Here is a 25967-nt window from a genome sequence, read left to right on the forward strand (position 1 = left end):
ATATAGAAGGCCACCTTTTGATACGTTTTTTTGGAAGCGCCACCGTTTGATACCTAATGCACATTAGGTAACACATAATCATATTTTACAACAGCAGTTCACCACGTCGCAGCAATTGTCAATTTGGTTTCGTACCATGTAAAAAACAACATGACCTTGTGACTATATGAGGATGTTTATAACACCACCAAGTTTGTAAAAGTTCTTCCTTGTTCCACTCTCCTCCATTTTTAAACCTCTGGACTCTGATCAGCTCTTCGCTAACAATTCTCAGGTAATCTAATGTAAATTACCCGTATTTTTAACCTTAATTTTTTGGCAATAAGTTCTGCATTTTATTTGATTTTTCGTATGTTGCGTAATTTAAGACACGCATTAGCATGTATAATTTCGTTTTCAAAAGTATAGCAGTAATTGCTTAATGATGGGGATTTTGATGGTAATCGAATTTTTTATTCTGGGTTTACCTGTTTTGCAGAATTTAAATTTTTATTTCCATGTGTAAATTTGTATTTTGTTTTTGTTTTTCAAATTGCAGGTATTTTTTTTGCTTGCTATCACAAAAGAATCACATTTTTTCAATTTCAGTTTCAATGTGATTTTATCATCGTATTGTGAATTTGCGATTCGTTCGAGAGATTTTTCGGGTAAAGTAAATAGGGAGGCAGTTTTTGCTTAATCATGGTGGAGACGAGGCCTTTCAAGACAAAATTATGTGTACTTTATGAGAAGGGTCGTTGTGGACGTGATACATGTACATTTGCTCATGGTGATTCCGAGCTTAGACGATTTTCGGGTTCTTTTACGGGTAATTTCATTGTCTCTGATGCTGTATTCATTTTATTTGGGTTATTTGGTGAATTTTGTGTTATGTGGTGGTTGATTTTAATTTTGGTTTTTGTGTGTATTCGTGCGATTTTGCTACTGATTATGAAATTATTGGCTTAGCATTGTTTAGGGTTTGATGTATTTATGGTGGTTTCTGCTTGATTTACATGATTTTTTCAACAGTGTGGATTTAGCAGGCAATTACTTAGCCAGTAAAGGCAGCAATAGTGCTTATATTTAAGAACTTTTGTTATTGGTAACTAGTTTACTTAACACGAATAATATGAATATGTACATTTCGGTGAAGGCTGTTATATAACATAGACGCTCACTGATTTTGTTTAATTCTATGCCGAAGACTCAGAGGCTACTATCCGTATGCTTTGTAATGTCGGTGATATGCATAGATGGACACAGGGATCTAAATGGGATGGGCAAGGCGGATGTTATCTTTCCCATCTCTGTCCCCGCCTAACATTCTCACCCCATCCCCATGGCAGGTCCTAATTCCATACCCTTCCCCACCCATGCGGGTACAAATGTACAAATCTAAAACCATTCCTGCCCACCCCTACTTGGATATTTATACCTACTGAATCCCCACCTTCCCCACCCCACCATTTCCTCCCAATCCCCATCTCAGACTTGCCTGCATAAAGCAACCTTACTACATACTATAGTAAAACGATATTACTAAATGCTATAATAAATTAATAAAAATAGTCGATTAATATTAGACATTGTTTACCTTTATTGTACTATTAGTCTATTATTATATTTATGACCGTATTTTACTTAATATATGGATGTGAGTATAGGGCGGTTATGACTCGTATGAGCCTATGAGGTGGGGCAGAGCGGGATGGAGTAGGTACAATTTTAAATCCACCCCCGTCCCATCACCCATGGCGGTTATGATTATTATCCCCACCCTTGCCCCACCACTCGTCAAACTGGGACCTATTTCTGCTAGTGGGTGGGTCTCCTATTTGACCCACTCCACTGTCATCCCTAGATGGACAGTTTAGTGATATTGATCGAGTACAGAAAGTACGGTGATTATGATTGATAAACTGGAAATATTAATGAGTAACAGATAATCACAAGCATTCAAGATGCTTGCACTCTCCTAAAATACAAAATAAAACTGTAAGATTATACTCATCAATATTCACCAGAATTCTCTCTAATATACTAAGTATATAGAGCATTTCCTCGAACAAATTGCCTAATTTATTCTTCAAGCTACTAACAAGTTCATTATATTTCTATTCCCTAAAGTACCCTCCCCTTGTGTTGATGCTTAGTTGTGGGTAGTGCATAAGGTGGAATTAGGGTAGGTAAATTTACATAGCTGTTGTTGAAAGGTTTCTATTAGGTTTCATAGCCTTGACCCTATAACTGTTATGAGGCCTTGATCCGAATCGCCAACTTACTATAAGAAATAAAGGTCAAGCCTTCAATATGCTAAGCACTTGGTTTTAATGAATTATTATCCAAAAATTTAGGAACTTGAGGACCTATATCAGCTTCCATATTTAGTTTTCCAACTTCAGTTTTTTTGCAAGGATATGGTGGGGAAATGAAGGGAGTTGATTGCGGAACTTGGGTTTCTGTTTGTTGTGTTACTTGTGTACTCGTATCTAAATCATTGTAATGGAAATTACTCTCATTAGCTTAATGCTGGTCCAGCTTTTTTGTGATGTCAATATTTTTTTTTAATTTATTTTTTACTTCTATGTGTAGTGAACTGTACTACGCGGAGACACGATTTTTGGGCTCTTGCTAGTGACTCCTCTTGTGGATCCTTTATAAGATGCAACTTCCAACCCATATTAATTACCACTTGTCTTTACTACAAGATACAACTTTGAGCATAGATATCAATGAATGCGTATTGAAAAAATTATATGAACTTGATATCTTAACAAATTACACTGGAATGAATCTAACAAGATCTGATATATCTGCGTAATTTTTTTAATTTTTTATTATATCTATGGTTTTTCTTATATATGATGATTATTATGGCAATATGGCTAAAGTTTAAATTATTGTCTTACAAAAAAGATGGCACTTATCATGGGATGGAGGAAGTATTATACTAGTGAATTGCTTGTATTATTCTTGGCTTTGAATGAATTGAATATAATATTATGAGTACTTTCCTTTCATAATCTGCTGCATCAGTATAGCTGACATAGGATATTCAGCATATCCAAAGGGCCCTGCTTTAATCGAGTCTGGTTATGGAAGTAATCTTAAATTTGCTTTCGTAAGGCTTGCCATGTTACATTAGCAGGAACTGCTGTTGGTAAAATCATTTGCTTCAGCTGATGGTTTTAGGTTCAATGAAATGAATTGGCATGTATAGATGATTCTAAAGAGATGAAAATGATGATATTGACTATTAAAGCTTATGAACTGGAAATTTGAGCAGCAATACAAAGGAAGATGGAATTTGCATTACACTTTGAAAGTGCGAAAGATAGTACAAGGTTTCTTGTGGCTTGTTCTCTCCCTTAGGTGTTTCCACTCTTTAACAATGTTAAGCCTCACCATCTATCCCTAATCATCACTTATTATAGTTTAGTTTTACTGCTAGCTTTCTCCCCAAGACTCCAAGCTAAGCCTAACCAATCTTGTTATGCCCCTCCCCTTAGGTCGGTTCTTTACACTCAACTATTTTTAGGTTTTACATTTCTAAGGCTGAATGTATTTGATTTCTGGATAGTTTTGGGTTTTATTTGCCCCTGGTCATGAATCTTAACTGAGTGATGTTTGAAGGGCCAGTATATGTATTTTATTCTTCAAACGGAAAGTTTTCAGAATGCTTCTTTAATTAGTATGTCATTTATTGTCATGGAAGTTGATGGTAATTATTCCAGCGGCTCTGACTTTCTAGTGAGCTGGATTGAGCTCCTAAAGTAGTTTTTATTTATTTATTTATTTATTTATTTATTTTCTGAAAAGGAGCAAGATTTGTGAAAGTTGCTCGATATCTTTATTGTTATTGCCTTAATGGATGGCACCTGGGAGAAATCTTCTCCAGATATGGGCATCCAGCTGTCCTTTATATTACATCCTTGATGCATTACATGTTTGCTTCGTATAAGGCTGTATGCACAAACTCAGGATCATTGTATGTATATATTTTATGCTGGTGATATATCTGTAACACCATTGACAATGCAAGAACACACTATCTCTTTTATTATTGTGTTACTTATCATTGTGGTCGGGTACGGTTAGCTTTGCAACGGTTCATGACACTCTTATTCAAAAGGGAGATCTAAATTGACAAAATCTTCACTGCACTCTGAGAGTTCTACTTTTGCAATTCCAGATAGGTCAATCAACAAGGACAATGACCTAAGGAGTAAGCTTGACAGGAAGCGTTCTCCTTTTCATAAGTCTTCCCCTAGAAGAGATGCAAAAGGATCACAGTTGTATAAAAGTAAGTATGAGTGTATGACTTTGTTCAGTATCTTCAATATTGTTATATTTGGTTTACACATATATCAATTAGTATGTTTTGATGGTTTATCACGGTGCTTAATATTAATGGGCAGTGCCATGCTTTCTGTTTACTTATAGGTTTATATTTCCAATGTCAAATCTATTGCAGGGTTTAGTCCATCACAACCGAGTAAAAGGAGGTAATTTCTAACAATTCTTTGCTCCTTATCTGGTTTGGGTGTGAGCTGCCTTTATTATGTGTCTTAACACCTCAATTTATTTTGGCAATGATTTTATTATATTAATATGGTCTATACCCATAGTATGCATTTGCTTTACAATTGGGGGGAATATCTCTAAGTTTGAAAAGCTGTTGTAGAAAAATCTTTTGAACCTCACAAGTTATGAATACTTCAAGGCACATTATCACTCCTTTTCTTGTCTGATATGCAAGTCCTGAGACATGGTTATCCTGAGAATATTTGAAATTTCTTATATTGTGTTTATTGGTTTCATATTGCCTCTAGGGGTATTATTGCTACAACTAAAACACCACACAATGTGGATCTCACCATTTGTGGGTCTGTGTTGGTCAATATATGTGCAACCTTTTGGTGGGTCAGAGAACTGATGCTAATGTGTTTAGTTTGCTTTTATTTTTTTTCACCCTTTGTTTTGCTTCATAGTCTTGCTTGCATACAAAAATGGGCGACCTTTTTTATTTTTATTTATTTATTTATTTTTTTAAAAATTTATTGGCCCCCTTTCCCCCTCTTTATTTTCTGGTGCAATACCTCTGAAATGAGTCAGCAATCTTATCAGAATGGCCAGCATTTACTTGCCTAGGTGATTGTTAAAGCAATGTTATATCATTATTAACATATGATAATGTTCTTTGCTTCATCCATTCTTCCAAACAAATTGAAATGGCTCATTTTCTCATTGTTCAAGAATCATGCTACCAGACATAGGCTAACATGGTTCAACAACTTAATAAGAATTGCAAATATCAAGGAGTTTTGTGGAGGAAGCAGCTGTGATTGTTTAGTCATTTCTTGATTAAATGGATTAGCAATTTTAACTTTTTTTCTAACAGCTTGACACTCAATATGCAGTCATGGATGACTTTGATTGATGAGATGAATGTTTAATGATTATATTAAATTGGCACAATTAATCCCTTCTTATCCTACATTTTGTCCATCCCAAACTAACAAATAACGCCACACCTAATTCCTCTCATATCCTCTCTAGACTAAAGTATTCCCATATCCAATTCTTTTCATATCATTATAAGGTTATTTTCGTATTCTATGCAAACATATTTACAATTTTCCTCAATGACCTAGGAATCAAGATAAAGTACATACAATAATGTATGTTGAATAGCTTTATTGTTAGCATTGTTTAATTAACCCTGCTATCCATTGACGGGGAACATGAAATTTTTTCAAATCCTAAATTGCTATTTCAATGAATTAAACTTCACAAATATTTTTCTACCCTCTGAGTGGGTGGGTGAAAACTTCTGTAGGTTTTTAGTGTAATGCAGCATAAGTCTTCCAAGAAAAAATTGGCTCGGTAAGGCCTAGGATTGCTCGGTGTGGCAAGGTGCCATATCAGTAACCCTTCTAGTAACCCCATTTAAGTAACCCTTCTAGTAACTCCAAAGACTGACTTAGTAACCCCTAATAACCCCCGACCTAGTAACCCCTAACCTAGTAACCCCAAGTAACCCCTAACCGACTTAGTAACCCCTAACCTAGTAACCCCAAGTAACCCCTAACCGACCTAGTAACCCCTAACCTAGTAACCCCAAGTAACCCCTAACCGACCTAGTAACCCCAAGTAACCCCTAACCGACCTAGTAACCCTTAATAACCCCTGAAGTAAACATCCACAACAACAAAATAGGGACCACAAATTCATCCAAATCAAACCAAAATAACGAAACTTTCAAGTATCAATTTAAATCAAATTTGCATAAAACAAATTTATATATGTAATGTTGCAGATGATAAAGGAAGCAATCGTTGGTCTGAATGAAAAGGGAGGATCGAGCCCCTACGGCATCGCCAAATACATCGAGCCCCTAACCCACGCCACCTGCCTTTATGACTCAAATTCGAAGATCTAATACGAAAAGCAGCCAAGAATGAAAATTCTGGAAAAATAAGCATCAGAATTCTTCAACAAAACGAGCACAGTAGATAAGATCAATAAAAAATTACCGGATCAAAATCAATTAACAAAATACAGTAGAATGAATCAATTTACACTGGATAAGAGCAATTAACTGAGATTTTACAGTTGCTCGACTCCACCAGCAATCAATTAACAGGACGACGATGGAGGTGGAGGTCTTTGGCTGATTTCGCCGACAAATATGAAGGCGACGACGAACGTTTGGGTTGGTTTGGAGTTCGAGGAGCTTCGACGACGACGAAATGAAGACGGTGACGACGATCTGGCTTGGAGCTTCGAGGAGATCTGGACGGAGACAAACCTGACGGTGGCGGAAGACCTAGCTCGGCCATTGATGGTTAGAGAGGGAAAGTTAGGAAGAGAAAATGGAGGAAGGTAGAGGAGAGAGAGAGAGGAGAGAGAAAATATAAAAAATATTTAAAAAAATGTGGCGTGCGGCCAGCCGCATATAAAACTTTGTGTAATTCGATAATCAATCCTCCAGTGAAGTACTCCCATTCCTAATTCTTTTCATATCTTATAAAGGTTCTTTTTGTAAATTATGCAATCCTATATCTACAATTTTCTTCAATTTCTGAGGAATCAAGAGAAATTACATACAATAATGTATGTGAAATAGTTTTTATTGATAGAATTATACAATCACCCCTGCTGTCCATTGATGGGGAGCATGACATTGTTTCAAATCCTAAATTGCTATTTTAATGAACCAAACTTCTCAAATATTTTGCTACCCTCTTTAGTTTGAGTGGGTGTAGACTTCTTTAGGTTTTTGGTATAATGCGGCGAAAATCTGCTAGGAATTAGCTTGATTACGACACTAATAATGACAGAAAAACAGAAGAAAAAGGGTGATTATATTGATTAGATGAGAATTACACTAGTTTGGATGATAATTCCACTTTTGAGAGGTGAATGCTCTCCCAAGTATGAGCTTTTGAGAGGCTCACTCTCTCCCAATAATAATCCTCACAATATTCAACATGTCCTTATTCCTCCTAATGAGGCCTATATGTAGAAAGTACACCCTCTAGCTTATTCCCCAAGTTACTACTAATAGACTATGACTAATGTGCCCTTACCTCAAATATTGATTCCTTGCAAAGCCTTCGAGGAAAAAGAAAAAAAGGCCTCATTAAGGCCTAAAATCGGTCCATTCTGGGTTCAATCATGGCTAGCTAACCCCCCTCCCCCTGCATATAGCTGAAGTGTCGACTAACATCTACTATTGGGTGTCATTGCAAATTTTTTTTTGTTTTATTTTGAAGAGCAAGTTCAAATTTTTGGAAAGAAAGTGTAAGATATAAGGGGAAATGAGGAATTAAAAATAGGAATAACAAATGAACTTATAGGCAATGAGGATTGGAGAAGAGTACTTGCACAGCGCAAAGTCTTTTATTTTGTGCTTGTTAAACCTTTTTAGAGTTATCCTTCTCTTTTATTTTTATTTTTACTTTAATTTCTTTTTGAAAAATTTGCATAAGGTCAACATGTTACTCTGACTTGGGTGCCCATGTCCGACACAACCACACGTGTTCAAGTGTCCAACTCGGTTATTTTGTAAAAAAAAAATTATATGATTTTGAACTAAAATGAAGTGTCCAAGTGTCATAACCATGTCTGAGTGTCGAGAGTCCGACACGGGTACTTAAGGTAAAATGTAGAGTCCGAGTAGATGGTAAACTAATCTATATGATCAATGCAATAAATCGCATGACCTTAGCGTTTTGTGAATATTTCCTAAACTTTAACTCATATGACTACATTATCATGTTTCTTTTCAGGAAAGGGAGTATCGATTTTATAGAATGTTGTATTCTTGATCTGCAGCTTCTTCTTATTTAGTCTTAATATCTCACGAATGGAAAATTATAGTTTTGAGCTGTATAGATATTCAGAAGCAAAAATCTAAAGGTTATCATTCTACTCCTGTCCAAGAATTGGAAACTATATTCATTAGTCTCATGTCACAGTTGACTTGGATTCTCCGTCATTTACCTTAAAATTACTAGCTGGGTTGTTGCTTGACGTGGTACATGGAGAGTAGTCAGTTTATGAGGTTCTGGGCTTATGCCATTCTGCTGCTGCTTTGTATAAGACTAGCTTATCTCTGCCCAAATTTTGCAGTTGATCAACAACATGCTGTAGTCCTAGTAAATTAGTAAGAGATTTTGTTATGCATTGCAGGCTTATAGTCCTAATTACTAATTCTTTGTTTTCTTAATTAAACTGTTTGACAATTGCGTATTGTTCAAAGACCTTGTATTTTTTTCCCTTATTTTATTGCATTTTGTCTTTCAGATTAATAAAATAGTGATGTTGATATCTCATATCAGTTTTCAAGTATTTACATGATGGTCAATAAAGCTTATTTAATATTTTGATTTTATAATGATAGAAAATTAAGGACACATGAGCATGAGGATGGTCGAAATAAAATTTCTGGGGGTTTTAAATGTCAAAATGGGTCAGCAGAAAGTGAGAAGGACAAACTTCATATTTTATCTAATTCCAGAAACGTGATTGAGGATGAGGTATGAAGGGCTTTGCTTGCACTGTGTCTTCTTTCTTGTTGCTCATGCATTTCATTTTCCAAGTTGAGTATTGTACTCATATGGCATGTTCTCGAATGTCTTGCAGCTTACACAACTTGAGTATGAAGTTGATGTGCTATTTAACCAAAAAAGTCAGATGGAGGTTAGTGTTATCTCTATTAACTTTATTTGGTAAATGTTTAACTCATTGTTGGGTTTGTTATATCTTTAGTCTGAATATTGCAATAGCATATGCTCTTGTGAGGATCATATATGATATTTATTTATGTTAAGATTGTAAAAAATAAGTTTAATCATTATTGAAAATCAAAGGCAGTAGCTATGGTGGTAGTGACCTTGGGGTAAAGGGGAAGTTGGTAGTCTTAGTTGTTTAGTTTGGGAGAGGATTGTGAGGAATTACAATTTCAAGTCCCGTGGTCCATAATATAATTTGCCAATCCATTAGAAACCATGCAAGTGAATTGAAGCATGCGGTGGTTCCAAAATTGAGCAAGCCGAATAAAAAAGGTAGTAGTAACCAAACAACAAACTGTGAGGCTAGATTAAAAGTTAAATGGAGATGCAACTTCAAAACAAAAGAACAACATAGGACACATCAGCCATGTAGTGAATAGATTAGTTTTTGTGAACTTGTAAGATAGGCAATGACTACTTGTTTAGAGCTGTCAAAAGCTGACCCGATCCTAAATATCGACCTGAACCCAATTATTAACCGACCCATCTAAACCCGAAAAATGGTGACCTGAACTCAATCTGACCCGACCTAAAACCAACTCTAGACCCGAGTATTTGAGACCCGAACCCGAACATGAACTGACTTGGAGATGACCTGACACGAATATAACCCATAAATTATTGACCTGAACCGAACCCGACCTGTAACCGAAATTGACCCAAACACGTTTTAACCCGTCAAAACCCGAATTTAACCCAACCTGAATTCAACCCGACGTGTTCCTAACTCGACCCGAATTTTACCTGACATGTTATTGACCCGACTCGAAATTCAACCCGATCGGTTATAAACCCGACCCGAAATCAACACGACTTGTTATTGACCCTACCCGAAATCAACTCGACTTTTTATTTTACACATCTTTATTATCGTAGAAATTGACTAGCTAAAATATATGCTATATACTAGTACTCCCTCCGTTTCTTATTTCTTGCAACAAAGGGGGGTAGCGCGGTTCCCAAGTCAAAACTTTTTAAGCGTACTTAATGAAAAATAAGGGCATGTAAATGATGTAATTAGGGAGGGGAGAGGGTGAATAATTAATCCAACTAAAAAAGCAATTAAACAACAAAAGTCCAGCACCACCACCGACGAATGCATGCCACCGACAGCCATCACCCAGAACCACTAGTCCACCATCGGACCCGTGCCACCAAACCCACAAAACCATCTTAACCACCCCTCCACCGCGAAACCACCGACACCACCAGATCGAGACCCACCGACACCACCAACATCAACTAAACTACTAGATCTAGTACCCCCGAAACCACCAAAAACACCCGGATCCACGCCACGAAACCACCAAAACCCCTCCTCCATTCTTGCGAAACCACCGACACGACCAACACTACCGAAACCACAAACACCACCACATCTAGACCCACAAACCCACCCAATGAAACCACTGACACCACCAAATCCCCCCTACGAAACCACCAAACCCGACACCACCGACGACCCACCAAACACACCACCACCGACGACCCACCAAAGCCACTAACAATTAGATTTGAAGACGAAGCACTGATTTGATTATGAGAGATGAGAGATGAAGAAGATGAAATGAGAGGAGGATGAGAGAGAAAGATAATGAGTCTGATTATTTGGGTGTGATTTCATAGATAATTTATTTAGATTAGGGTTATAATGGGTTTGTAATTATGTGTAGCATTATGTGTTAAAAAATTTTAAGGAAGGGTATATTGGTCATTTTGACCAGAAAAAGTTTCCATATAAGGAAAAATATAAGTTTGTTTCAAGAAATGTGAACCACCTCAAAATGACAAATGTTGCAAGATATAAGAAACTGAGGGAGTATATAGTAATCTACTTGTAAAGTATAACTTTGTAAGGCTAAAATTACTCTATGTTAATATTGAATCTTGTCTTTACTTGAACCGAACCCTCCAAAAACCGAACCCGACTTGAACTCAAGAATGACCAGACTTGAAAATGACCCGACCTGAATATAATCCGCAATTTAAGGACTTGAACATAACCTGACTTAAACTCGAGAATGACCCGACTTGATTATAACTTGCAAATTATTGACTTAAACCGAACCCGACTCGAATCCGAAAATGACCTTAACCCGTTTTAACCCGAATAAAACCTGACCTATTATTCACCTGACCCTAATGTAACCTGACCTAAACCCGATCCAAACCCGAAAAGATGTATGACCCGACATGACCGATTCAAGCATGACCCAACCCAAACCCGACCTGCATAAGTTACGACATTAACCCAAATCGACCCCGCTCGAGTTGACCCGATCCACATTTATCCGAACCAAACCTGACCCGTTTACTCGAATTGATAGCTCTACTTGTAATGATAGGTGGTCAAAGTGTGACAAAGCCTAGCACCATTTCTAGGGAATATATAGCAACCAAGCGAATCATTTTATTTTATTTTTTTCTATCGAAATATGACTTATCTTACCTGTCAAATTCCCATTATTCTTTCTACTGGTCTTCTTGGTCCAATCCAATTAAATCAAACACGAAGTAGCATTCAAAAGTTGAAAATAAAGTTCGAAAATTAACATGCTATCAACAAACACAAGCAATCATTTCACAAAATCACAAATAAAAATAAAAAACCAAAAATTTTAAATCTTACATTGATTAGAAAGAGGCATGTCCCCTTGAAATGATTAAATCCAATGTCATTCAAAATAGCATTGGCAAACTCTTGAAATGAAGAGTTTTTAAATCCCGACACTTGTTAATGACATTCATTCTAGGAGATGTAGATTCCAGGATTTCTACCTTTCCAAACAACATAGTATGATTAACTTATTGGAAGTAAACCCTAGAAATTAATTCTGGAAATGCTCACTAGTTTTAATACAGTATATTCCAATTAATAAACTCAATAAATTCCATAAAACTTGCCCTTTTTAGAGTGTTACGCCCTTTTGAGGCATATGATTGCACCCATCTATGATAAAAAATTTGTAAAAATAGGCTAGGGCATCATATAACAACATTATCAAGATAGAAAGAGATTCTACAAATAATATCAAATATTTTAATAATATCAATGAAAAGAAAATAGAATTTATATAAAAAGTATCAATTAAAATTATAAAATTTGTGACCGTAGATTTCATTATTTGTATATGATGGGGAATAAATTGTGCATAAATATTATAATAATATGCAAAGATATGAAATGGAAGTTATTTCACAGATTAAGTACCTAAATTATCAGTAAAATTATTTTCAATTCATGTTTTTCCAACTATATAGAAGATTTATGATCGATCTTTATCCTCATTTCAAATGGAAATAATTGAAGTCTGTAGTCACAAATTTAAATAATTTTACTTTATATTCTTGACATATTGATTTTTTTAATTGATATTATTGACATATTTGATTTTAGTTGTATAATTTATTTGTATCTTGATAACGCTGTCATTTAATAAGTGCTAATCTACTTTTATAGATTTTGTCATGTTTGGGTATATAGTATATTACTCTGTGAGTATACACCTAAAAAGGGTAAGTTTTATAGAATTTGTTGAGTTAATTGATTGTAAATCACTGAAACTATTGAGCATATCTAGAATTAATTTCTAGGGTAATCATACTATGTTGTTTGGAAGAGTAGAAATCTTGAAATCTCACGTCCTAGATTGAATGTCATAAACAAGTGTCAGGATTTACAAATTCTTCTTTTAAACGGTTTCATTCATGAAAAGCTGCCACTGCTTTTAATGACATATAGGATGGGCCTCTTTTTAGTGTAAGATTCAATAATGTTTTTATTTTTTAATTATGGTTTGTAATTCATGGTTTGTGATTTTATGGGATAATTTCTCGTGTTTGTTGATAGCATGTTAATTTTCGGATTTTATTCAACTTTTGAGTGCTAATTCATGTTGGTTTAATTGGATTAGGCAACTAATATAAGTCAAATTTCAATAGAATAAATACATGGTTCATTGGGTCGCTATTTACTCCCTAGAAATGGTGCTAGGCTTTGTGACTCACTTCGATGTAGACATTGCCTATCTTGCAAGTTTACAAAAACCAAACTATTCTGCTGCTACATGGCTGCCAGTTACTAAATCTACTTTGTATTGTTGTATTATAACAAGCTCGTGGCTTGAACTTTTAATTTAGCAGTCCGTGATATAAGTAAATCTCTATGTTGTGTTAGAAATAAATGTTACATTGGGTTTGTGTATACTTCATATGGTACTAAGAACTGCAATTGCTATTTACTTTGTTCCCAAATAAAGGTGCCTTTAACGACTCTTACTTGGAGAGGTGCCTAAATTTCAAGCATCTTGCTTTGAAAATAAGCTCTTAGAAATTCAATTGGCCTACTACGTTGAGAAGCAGCAGGATACCCCCATCATCGTCAAAGGAAAAATCTGTTTCTGAGCTTCTGGGAGAGCTGGGTGAGAGAAGCAAACAGCTTCTCTTCTAGGATTAGAAATCTTGTTGCTCTACTACTACTGTTATTTATTTTTAGTGCCGTGATTAATTCACGCAATCTAATAGATGCTAAGTTGTTCAAAAGAAAAAAAAAAAAAAAAAAATTTAAAAAGATGCTAAGCATTAAGCCTTTGCATGCAGATTGCATTCCAGGAGAGGGTACAAGAAGCAGATAATTTGTCTTCTAGGATTAGAAATCTCGAGGCTCAATTGTGTGATGAAAAGGAAAAATCTAAAAGGTAACTTTTTATCTGAATCTTTCTAATCCTAATTTAAATTCCTGTTATGCTTCTGAATGGTTGATTTATAATAATGAGCATCACTCTTGTCTGTTTGGTGATGATTTTTTCAGAGTTAATTCAAAAATTAAGAAGCTCATTAGGGCACATGTTCATCGCTCTCAGCTGCAAGATGAACTGAAGAGGCAAGTCTATTTTGCAATGTGCTGTTGTGTAATATTTTGGGTATTTGATAGAGCCTCACCAACCTACCAAAGAATAACCTAACTAGGTCTAACTAATTAGCAATAAGGTAAAGAGTGGGTTGAATCTATGAGAAATGTTGAATCAACCAACAAACGCTATTGTTCTGATTAGCTTAGTTAAGCAGTGTGTTAAAAGGAGATTTTTTACGAACTACTCAACTACTTATCTAAGCATATTAAATTAAAAATGGGGATTATAATGGCAACAAGGTTTAAAGTAAGGGCTGCACCATTCAACATGATCGCGAAATTGCAATTGAACACGAGGGAAATAGGACTTTAGGGGATAGATTGGGGATAGTCATCTAAATCACCCAAACTACTCTATCAAGCTAGTTGGAAGCCTTAATTATGAATTACAACTTATATTCATGGTTACAAAGCACAATTCCACGCAATAAAACTTAATCATGTTGATAATAGCATCTTGGTTTTAAAAAGCGCGCTTCGGGCTTAGGCTTCGGGAAATGGGCTTTAGCTAGTCGAGGCTTAGACACCTACGGAAGGCGCGCGCCTCGTGCGCCTCAAAGCGCCTTCGGTAAGGTGCGCCTTTGCGCCTCAAGGAAAATAACTAAGGTTTAAGTTATAATTTGAAGAATGGTGGACATTTTTTCAAATTCAGACTACCTTAGATATACATCTATCATTATTTAATTTATTATGAATCTTTTTAATTGGTATCAAGTACAATCAAAGTAAAATATAATTTGAGATAAATATATAAATACATGCGCCTTGCATACAAAAGGCGCGCGCCTGCGCCTCGCGCCTCGCGCCTAGGCTGCAAGGACCATTTGCGCCTTGGTGCGCCTTGTACCTTTTAAAACTAAGAATAGCATTCCCTTTGACTAGAAAATTCTCAGTTTGTTTAATTAAATAACCATATGGGAGCCTACTATTCAATTTCATCTTTCGATCCTTGGCTGGGAAGACTTAGAATCAAATTCAAATGGTGATCAATCATAAGAACTAATAATAAAAATACCAGCTCAACTAATTAGCAACCCCATGAGCTAAATACCCACATGCAATTAAGTGTTTGTGATTACATTTACGGTTTTACGCATTAATATTTAATAGCTCACATTCCATGGAAATTGCCACAATCAACAAGTTTAAGCAAATCATGAGCATGGATAGATATAATTATTTAATAAATTGAAATAGTAAGGAACTAATAAAGACAACGAACAACTAACAATTAGCTGAGAGATAGAAAGAAAGATTGAGAAAAGGAATATTACTAGGAACTACTATCCCATAAAAAACCAACTGCCCCTACAAAATGAACCAAAAGGGGCCATTTATATCTCCCCATATTATTTAGGAGGCTTAGTCAAAATAACCGCAGGAGAACAAAGGTGCCTCCGCGCCGAACATTTGGGTAGCATCTTCAGTAGAGAATAGGTGGGGCTGCTCCACAAGTGCGGAGAGGTCGCTCCTATAAAGATATCCTAGACTAGAAGGGAAGGGTGGGGAACTCTGCAGAATGTGGAAAAGGCCACACCTCGATTGAGTTGAGACCGCTTCTTACACAAGGTAAGGCCATACCTCTGGTGAACGGCAGCAATTCAGAATATTGAGAGCCCACGCCTGCTTATTTCAGCTACATGGTAGAATGTTTCAATGCCTGTTGGAGAGGCCACGCCATTGCTGTCTAGTTATTATTCCAAAATGAATATTTTTTTAGTCAAATACTGGATTAATCCACAATGCCGTCTTGGACATTATTGGGGGCCATAACGAAAGCTAAAAAGGGGCCTCTAAACAACGAAAACATATTTCATATATAATTTACCCCTTAAATTTTTGTTGGATTATTAATTCGAATTAATTGATTAGTTTTGGCCATGGTATCGAAATTTTGTCATGCATCACAAGATTTAGATGATAGAGAGAAGTGGGCAAGAGAACAATTATTGACATGTGTAGGGAATATTTCAAGCACTATAACCCCAAGCTTGAACCCCACTGTGATCATACATTAAAGTATGGTGGCGTCCAAAGGGAAAGAAAAGGGAGCAAAAGAGTCGCCAACAAGTTTTAGGAACTTGTAAACCAATCACGAGGTGAAGGTTACACCCTTTAACGATTCAGGAGATTGTCAACTCCATAAGGTCTTGAACCAAATAGGGTTCGGGGATGAGGGTACGAATCCAATCTACAAAAGAAAGGACCTGCCCTATAAAATAGGCCTCTACTTTATTCTGCTCGTATTCATGTGCGCTTTTTGACTAACATTCAAACATTAGATTAATCCTAAACCTGTTTATCTATGTTGGTTGAATATTTATGCACAAATAAAGCTATTATTGGCGATCACTTGAATTAAAATCACATTAACCTAAACCAAATTAGTAATTATCTTATCAAGCGTGATTTCAAGTACAAGTTCCCTTTAAACATGCATAAAAGGCGTGATAAAGCAATAAGCCAATAACAATAATAAATCAAGCAACATAATAATAATAACAATAATAATAAAAATCATGTTAATAATAAAGCTTAAATATAATAGCAAGATCCTAGGCATGATACTAACAAGATTAATAACAAATCCTAGCATGTCACTAAACAATAAAGATCAAAGCTTTTAACCTAACATGGTACTAACATGCTAACATGATATTAGAAATAATAAGAGGCATCCTAAACATGATACTCGAAAGCATTAAAAATAACATCCTAACATGATACTAGGAATTAATAAATAATAAACATGCTTTCTACAGGAATAGAGCAATAAGATTACATACTTTGATGCCTCGTACCTCTTTCTAATCACAAAATACACGCGTTAATAAACTTCAATGAAAATAATAAAATTAAAGAATTAAATTAAATAATTGAAAGAAAGAGTTAAAAAGTTTAGACTGGATTTGGGACCAAACCCTCAGAAAAGTATAAACCTTTCACGTCTAGAGCGAAGGCAATTTCGAACTTGGCTAGATGTGTCTAGAACTAATGAGTGCGGTATTGTGTTTTGAAAAGCTAGTTTAGAAATCAAGAGAGAAAGAATAAGCTAATGCTTAGAGAGAGAATTAATGATTGTTAATGAGTGATTGAAAACGGAGGTCGATGACCCTATTTACAAGAAAACAGTCCGGGAAAGTATAGAATTTGATAAGGAATAAAACTCCACGCTGTCGCCAACAAACCGACCTTGTCGCCAGAAATTCATCTTGTCGCCAGGCGACAAGCCTTGTCGCGTGGCGACAAGCTCGTCGTTTGGCGACAAAGATAGTTTTTGCAGATTTTGTTTTTATCATATCTTTTGATCTAGAAGTCCAAATAAGTCATATAATATGTCGTTGGAAAGCTCTTGAAGTCTACTTTCCAATGCAATTGGAATCAGATTAAAATCTTTTGTAGATAAAAAGATATGGCCGAAATAGTGGAAGGGGTAGAGTTTCGTATTTCTTTCATATCTTTTTTGTTATAGCTCGGATTTAATATTATAATATATTATTGGAAAGATAATTTAAAGATCTATACAACCATATAAAATTTGGATAAAAAATATGAGGCACGAAAATAATGTATGACTGTATTTTAACATGTTTAAATTCGAATGGAATTAGGACTTAAAAAAGGAAAGTTTTTATAAAAAAGAAAGTTTTTAAAGAAGGAAAGTTTATATTTAAAATCAAATTCCTTAATCTTATCTTTTTAAAAAAGGATAATTAAGATCTTTTAGAAACTTATAGAAGATTCTAATCAATCCTAATTAGTTTAGGAATAGGATTAAACCTTTGGACCCTCCTGATGATCATTGGGTCGTAGGTAAAATCCGGTTTGGGTCCAGTTTAGTATTTTGGCCATAACTTCCTCATTATTCATCGGAATTGGGCTTATAATATATCGTTGGAAAGGTCTTTTCAAGCCCCATCCAACTACACTATTATTGGACCCTTATCATGGACCAAACTAAACTGGATTGGACTTTTTTAATAAAATAGAGCAGGTTTTCGAAAACAGAAAGAAGGATTTTAATAAAAACTAACCGCAACACTAGACTTTTCACACTTTCACCTCATTCGATTATGGTTCGACGCGAAAGGTATTCATCACTGGGTTTGGTTTTGGGGAGACACAAATTAGTGTCTACAACATGGTTGTAGCCTTGTGCGCATAATTAGAAAGAGATATAGGAAACTCTATAGATAAATACTTCTCATATATATTTATTTAAATTTTATTCAAAGAGGTGGGCCCCAAGCCATCACTCGAGGTGCTCTCCCTTATAGCCAGCCCTGCTAATCCACCATCTTTTTTTATCATTAGTAAGCTTGCAATTATGGAGCAAACGCAAGGACAATTGAAACAACACCAAAAAGGAAAATCCTACAAATCTATGAAGATACTAAAAACAAAAAATCAAACTATGTAAATGCTAGAAGAGGGCAAAACAAAGCGATAAAGCTAATATAAAATACTACCTAAAACAGCAAAAACTAAATACCCACTTTTAGTATTTGTACGTATGTATCAAGATATTTTTAGTTTTAGTTTTCCTCTCATTGCTGTTTGGAAAATAGCCTCAATGCTTGTTTGATGCAACGGTTTGTAGTTTTGTACACTTCGTTCTTCTAGATTTTGCTAGTGGTGATAGCTGTTGTGGTTTTTTTTTTTCTTTACAAGGTCTTGCTATTTTTTAGGTTTATTGCTCTTATGGACGTCTTAACATGTGATTTTAGGTCTCAGATTCAACTTGAGCAGCTAGTTGGGGAGCTTGGTACAGATGCTATGCCGATTGTTGGTGTTAGTGAAAATCTGGATGTTAACGTTATTAGTAATGAAGAATTTCTAGAATTAAAAGACTCTGCTTCTCCTGCAAAGAAGCAGGTACACGATAGCATGGAAGCCTCACAAGGGGGAAAGTCAGGTAGTGTACATCCTTTCAGTAGTTGTCTGTGCTTCCTTTGAGATCAAATACTTAATAGATGATGTAACAGAGATAGTAGATAGGTGACATTGTGGGGGTTAAGATGGTATAAAATATCTGCTAAAAATAGAGAAAAGTAGAAGTGGGTAGAACATAATAAGAAAAGGAAAAAAGTACATGGCTGTTTCCAAGTTGCAAGATTCTTAAATGTTGAGTTTGAAAGGTGGCTTGTATGAATTGTGTGTGAGTAGTTTGGGATTGACATCCTATTGGTTTTTTGGAAATTCTATGCGGTAGCCCTGTACCTTTGACAGATCTTTTACAGTATGCAATTTATTTTATGCCTGTGTTACTTGAGTTTTTGAAATTTGGGACATTGTTGTAATAAATCCTTCTGTGAGTGCTTTATCAAAGACTCGACATTAGCAAAGTTGACCGTATATTTATGAGCGAGAGAAATTTGGTAGTTGCAACATGAACCTTGCTCCTTCCATTGCTGTTCCATCTTCATGCTACCAGCCTCAAATATGGTCTCTGCCAATGAACCTCCGCACCGCGCTACTGTTTGAAATCATTGGCCCCCTTTCCTGGTTGTTGAATGAGTGCAAGGCGTATGTGGGGAAAGGGTGGAAGGGAGGGCAGGAGAAGCTAGGCATGGGTTACCAAGGGTCTTTAGTGGCTGACTGGCTCGTTAAGCACTTGGATACCCTTTTTCCCTGGCATGTAAGTTTTATACGGGTATGTAAACTAGAAATCTTTAATGGTGGTGGCAGCCAAAGGGGGAAACTTAACAAGATCTTACTTGATAATGTTCTTGTATACGAGTTTATATGTTTTATTTGTTAACATGTTTCCTTCTATTTCACGTTTGTAAATGCATAATGTCAACCATTAATATCATAAATTATCTATTAGTAAAAGGCAAAATTGGTATAAACCACCTTCACCAACTTTTTTGATAAAACTACCTTTTATGTTTTTATTTTTTTTTACTAAACCACCTTTTAAGTACCTAAGTTTTTTATTGCACCACCCCTATTTCGAATTTTGACTAAAAATTTAACTGAGACATCAAAGGGGCCCACAACTTGTGCTTTTCCCTCCTAAATCATTTATTTTTTCACTCCCAAAAACATTCGACCCTTCCCTCTACATAAATGCATGACTAAATTGAGTTAAGCTGTAAAAAACCAAACCTAATTTTGCTGCAAAAATTAAATTGTAGTCTTTGTTCCTTCTCAAACCCTAAATTGAGGTAATTGAAGTGGATGGTTGGGATGGAAGGGAAGGTTTTGCTGTGGTTGATGATTTAGAAGTGGATGGTTGAGATGCAATCCGTTATATTTGAAATAGGGGTGGTGCAATAAAAAACTTAGGTACTTCAAAGGTGGTTCAGTGAAAAAATAAACATAAAAGGTGGTTTTTGGACAAAAAAGGTGGTTTATACCAATTTTACCTTAGTAAAATCGATAAAAAGTTAATTATTTGAATATATATCCGGAGACAAATGTAACAAGATTCCACATGACTTTATTTTTCCTTGTGTGTACATTACAATATATTGTCAAAGGAGAATGTGTAAATAGTGTAAAAAATCAACACGTCATGAAATTTAAAAAAAAAAAAAACCAAAGGAAGTAACATACAAAAACGGCCGTTAGACCAGAGCAAGCATGAAAATTTAACCAGTCCAGACATAAGAAAATTCTCAATAGATTATATTATTTTAAGTGAAGAGAACATAGGAAGTTCTTGTTTGGATTTTTTTTTTTTTTTTTTTTTTTTTTGAAGTTATCTCATGTACGGAGTACAAAAAGGTTCATCAAAGGGTCCGTTGCCATATGGTGTAGTTGTCTTTTCATTTAGATGCTGCCTTTAGTGAAATTATTTTGGCTTATTTATTTTGTTAATTTATGTGGCTGAATCTTCGTGAGTTCTGACTGACCTGACCGTGATTCACTTATAATTTGAATTTATGTGGTTTTTTTAATTTTTTATTTGTTATTTTTTTAATATGCAATTTTCTTATTTCAGCTTATATTTTTTGTTGTATCCTCCCACTCCCATTTCTTAAAATTATTATTTTGCTGTTTTCTGGCCCTGTACTCGTCTCTGTTTTTTGTCCCTGTTTCCATTTCCATGCTACCTAGCATATATGTAAGATATGTAATTGAGTATATAAAATATTGCTACCAATTATATTCCAATATAAGTGGATTTACTAAAATTCATATCTGGATTAAAATTCATTTAAGTTGTAACAGAAGACAAAGTAAATCTGGAGACTGGATGGAAGGAGAAAAATTGAAAGAGAATTGAACAACTTAAAAAAGAACAAGTACTATCCATATTTTTTAGTAGAGGTGAAGAGCAGTTGCCAGTTATTATGAATTATTGGATTCCCATTATATCATCTGTACCGTGACCCCTACCATAATATTCTCTTGCAAGAGGATACGGGATGTAAAATTTCTCTAGTATATCAACATACGAATAAGTAAATATTAAAGGCAAGAGGTCTAGAGAGAAAAGGGGCTGAGGAAGAAACACGTAGATTAGAGAGAGAAGAGAGAAAGAGGTGGAAAGGTTGCTTGTTGAGAGGAAGTGGGCAATTGGATTAATTAGATTTTTGGGTTCTTTTTTTGTCTATTTATCTGACTTCCGATTTAAGGGAAAATTAGACCCTATATAAGATCAACTTCAGGGAAGGTTGAACCATGTCAGCACTAGTTAAAATTTAGTCTACTTAAGTAAAAAGTACACTGGTAATGTAACCGGACACTTGTGTATTATAGTAATAAAATAACCCACAATCTTAAATTGATGTTTAAAGTGATATTTCATTTTCTACTGCTACTGTATAATGAGTTATGTATTGGTTCAAAAGCTTACCAATTAAATTGCCTTGTATTTTAAAATCAAGGGAGTACATTATGATCAAATAGGATTTGCAAATCGTATATCTTTTACTTGATAACTTACAATTGTTTTCAACGAAATATAATACTTTGACTGTAATCAAAATATGACAATTGCTTAATTTTCACAAATTAATATGCCCCTGTATAAGTATCTGATATTTCTAAAATATTTTCCCTTATGGCTTCAACTTCATTACAAGCAATACGTTGGCTACTGGGGGGGGGGGGGGGGGGGGCGTATGCACTATGGATGCCACACAAAATTAAGTTTTATCATGTTAACTTATTAACAAATATGCTTATATATTACAAATACAGCAACTACAGCAAGAGGACATGGAGCCAGAGTTTTGGGTTCTCGGAGAAATCCACTTGTGTCCTTTGGTGGTCATCGAGAAGCTGTGGCAGGACTATCTGAAGAGAACCTCCAGCTGCAAAATATTGCTTCTAAGCACTTTGATCCTTATGATAAGGTAATCCATTTTCCCTTTCTTCCCTTGTTTTTTCATCCTTTTGGATTTTAAGAAGCATTTTTCTTTCCCATGCTTTTGACTTTTGTGGAAAGAGATAATGAGATATTATGTTTTTTCATAGAGACTTGTTCAGATTTACCCAATGTATAAAAAGGCTTAAGGTGCACCAAGGCGTTTTGGTGTACCTTGCGCCTCATTGAAGTGAGGCGCATATAATAAGAAACAAAAAAATCTGGAAAAACAAACTCATTATGCGCCTCAGGCTGCGCCTTGGTGCGCCTCATTGAAGTTGCCTCGCCCAGACCATAAAAAGCGCATGACCTCTAATGCCTTGCGCCTCAGCGCCTAGGCGCGCTTTTTCAAACACTGGATTTACCTTTCTTTAATTTAATTTAATTATTTATTTTAGTACTATGGCATGTTCAAACCCTCCAAAGTAGTCTTATCAATAAGATTTTAGCTGTAGAAAAAAAATTCAGTTGTTTTATTTTTGTTGACTGTAAGTGCTTCCAAAATCCTCTGTGTGTGACATTTTCCCTGCTATAGCTTTTCTGTGGAATGAGCAATAGAAGGTTGCGCACAGCTTTTTTGCATGCGGACACTTAGACTTTGTTCTCTTCACCTTATTATTATTATCAATTTTTACTAATCTTGTTAAAACAGATCAGATTAGACTAGGTTAGAAAAGATTCAGACTAGACAAGATCAAACCAAAAACTTAATATTATTAATACAATGATTAGGCTATAAGCCAAATCAGACCATACCAAAACTTAAAAGTTCTTGATCAGAATACCTTAATAAGGTAAGAGAACAAATCCATATTGCCAAAATCAGAGCTTGGAGAATTGCGTAATTGAGATAACTTTAACATAATGAAACTTTCGTGTATTTGCATAATGAGTTGATGTTAATGTAGGTTAAATAAGTTAAGATCATGCAATTATGTTTTAGTGGTTAAAATTGTTTCAGTTTAATTTCTTTTTTTTTTTTTTTTTTTTTTTTTTTTTTTGAGGGAAAGTTCAATTTCTATTTAAGTCTATTTTCAATTGGTATATTATGAATATTAATCAATATACCTGGGAAATTTTTTAGGATAGTGGCATATAATGAATATTAATCAATATACCGGGGAAATTTTATTAGGATAGGGTTAATTCCATCAAGGTACTGTATTTTGAGTTAGGGTTTGATAAAATTTGGGTAATTATCAATTATGGCTGGATCATTTTAAATCGTGCAAAGAAAAGTGCTAGGCTGCTTTCACTGTATATAATGGAAACAAGATTTTATTGGTACTATCACTTGTTCAGAAAAGTTTCACCTTTTTAAACCATTAGTTTTCTTCCTTACCTTTTGATGATTAACAGGTGAAAGAGTCAAATGTTGTGGTGCCACCAACCAGCATGGCTGCTCATGCAGTTAATGATTTTATTGAGCTAATGGAGGCAGAAGAAAATCCTGAGATGCTAGGAACTCCGAAATGTGTTGAGAATAGCTTGCCATTTCTACTTCCTCCCCTTCCTACTGTATCACAAAATAATTATATTCAGGTTTGTTTAATGAGTTTTCTTAATTTGAGTCTTGAACTTCTAATTGGAGCTTTTATAATTGCATGCTTGGATTTCTTTTATCATCTGATAAATAAATATAGCACTGGTTGTGTATAATTCTGTTTCTACCAATGTCAAATGTTTGGAGCTCCTTATACTGAAATTTATTGTAAATTGATAACATTTGTACTTATTTTGATGATTAATCTGCTTGAATGCAGTACGAGGGTGATGACGAGAACGTTGATGTGGACGGACTTGAAGAACTTGAGGAAGTGGATATAGTGTAAATGCTAGGTGACGAGATTTATCAATTAATGTAGCTAGTTTTCAGTTTTTGGTAACCGCTAGTTTTTGATATTGCACAACCGTGATCGTTTTTGAATAGGGCATTATCAAAGTGATTTAGTGTAGTTGTAATGTATCCATTGCACTCAGTTTGGTACATGAAGTATGTTAAGCTCGCAATTTGAGTCTGCTTCATGGTGTTGATAAGTTCATTTTTTACTATTACTAATGCACTTGCTTTGTGCCTTGTAGTATAAAGAATTAAAGATTGACATTCCCTACGATGCCCTGCTAGTCCCAAGTCGTGTTGTTTTTCATAAGATTAAATGAATTAGAGGTAATCGCTTAAATAAAATTGATGTAACTCTTGCTCTCGAGTTTCGACCCTTTCTCTCTCTAACCCCCATCCTCCACCGCCCTCCTATTTCTCAGCCCCTGCTCGCTGGCGACTGGTGCGCTCCGCCTAGCCGTCGCCGACGAGCCTTACCCTGTCGTCTTTATCACTTCTTGCTTTAAATTTCCGTTCCATGCTTTTAATTTTCGTTTTTTGGTCAGTTGGTGTAGAATCAGGGGTTCTTCTTCGGTCGTGGTTGCGTTTAAGTGGTTCATCGCCGAGTGTTTTGCGGCTTGTTTCTACAAATCAAGAACCAAAGGTTAGTCTTAACGTTGCAGTTGAAAGGAATTTCGTTAATTAATTAATCCGATGGTAAAGGTGAGGTTAAGGTTAGGGTTTCCTCGTGTATCCAAGGTTAGGTTCAGTGAGGGGTTCTTTGTATTGCCGTGGACGACTGGACGGTTGTTCTTGGTGTTGGGTTGGGTTGCTGCCGTTGAGGTTTATCAGGTTTCCATGGTCTTCTCCTCTGTTCTTTCGCTAGTTTGTATGCTTGTTTCTTTTAGGGTCCGTTTGGCATCGTTGTGGTTTTCTGTTTTTTGGTTTTTTGTTTTTTAAAAGTGTATTATATATGTCACATAATGAAACAAAAGTTATATAGACTTATTAGAATCATGATAATTTTGAAAACTGACAACAGAAAAGTGGAAACACCTTTTTCTTGTTTCCTGTTTCCTGTTTTTGGTTTTTGGTTTTCAAAAAAACAGAAAACTGAAAACCAAAAATGATGCCAAACAAGCCCTTAGTTATTAGTTTTGCTTTAGTTTAATTATGTTGTTTTTGTATAAATTGTATGTTTTGTTGCTTAATAATTCTCTTTCTCTACTTAGTCTTGAGTTAGAGTACCATAGAGTAGTTTTAGTTTTGGAAGTTATCGAAGTGTCGTCGTGGTCTTTGGAGCCTTGTTGGTAGGGATGACAATATTAAGTGTATATCCACTAACCGGCTCCACCCGCTATAGATAAATGGACGAAACCTGAATTAAATGTATGAGAAGCGGGTGACGGATGAAGTGGATGATGGATCGAATCGGATGTGGATGATACTTATTTCACCCACTAACCATCCACCTACCCGTTTAACATACATACATTAGATTTTTTAATCTAAGAATTTTAATAATAAAATATGAATGTGAAGAAAATTACTTATTTTTTTGTTGCAAATTAATTTTTCAAACAATATATTGTTATTATTTCAGTTTTTATTAATAAAAATAAAAAAAAATTATTG

The 25967-nt window shown here is 35.2% G+C and overlaps 1 protein-coding gene across 1 annotated transcript; it reads left to right on the top strand.

Annotated features, from left to right (window-relative positions):
- LOC145621087 (zinc finger CCCH domain-containing protein 13-like) lies at positions 1–24586 on the top strand. Its single transcript, XM_081675824.1, has 12 exons — positions 1–274; positions 539–808; positions 4175–4285; positions 4457–4487; positions 8891–9026; positions 9133–9189; positions 13881–13978; positions 14092–14163; positions 18921–19108; positions 22348–22502; positions 23873–24055; positions 24277–24586. The coding sequence occupies exons 2-12, from the start codon at positions 682–684 to the stop codon at positions 24343–24345; spliced, it is 1227 nt and encodes a 408-aa protein (XP_081531950.1). The 5' UTR covers positions 1–274; positions 539–681; the 3' UTR covers positions 24346–24586.
- Positions 24587–25967: the final 1381 nt, after the last annotated feature.

Source organism: Chenopodium album, chromosome 27, assembly GCF_948465745.1.
Source record: "Chenopodium album chromosome 27, dcCheAlbu1.1, whole genome shotgun sequence".
Classification (NCBI taxonomy): domain Eukaryota; kingdom Viridiplantae; phylum Streptophyta; class Magnoliopsida; order Caryophyllales; family Amaranthaceae; genus Chenopodium; species Chenopodium album.

Excerpts from the sequence above, each read along its gene's own strand:
- LOC145621087 (XM_081675824.1), top strand. The coding sequence starts at position 682 with ATGGTGGAGACGAGGCCTTTCAAGACAAAATTATGTGTACTTTATGAG. Across the intron at positions 809-4,174 it reads ATTTTCGGGTTCTTTTACGG|ATAGGTCAATCAACAAGGAC; the intron begins GTAATTTCATTG and ends TTGCAATTCCAG. Across the intron at positions 13,979-14,091 it reads GAAAAGGAAAAATCTAAAAG|AGTTAATTCAAAAATTAAGA; the intron begins GTAACTTTTTAT and ends TGATTTTTTCAG.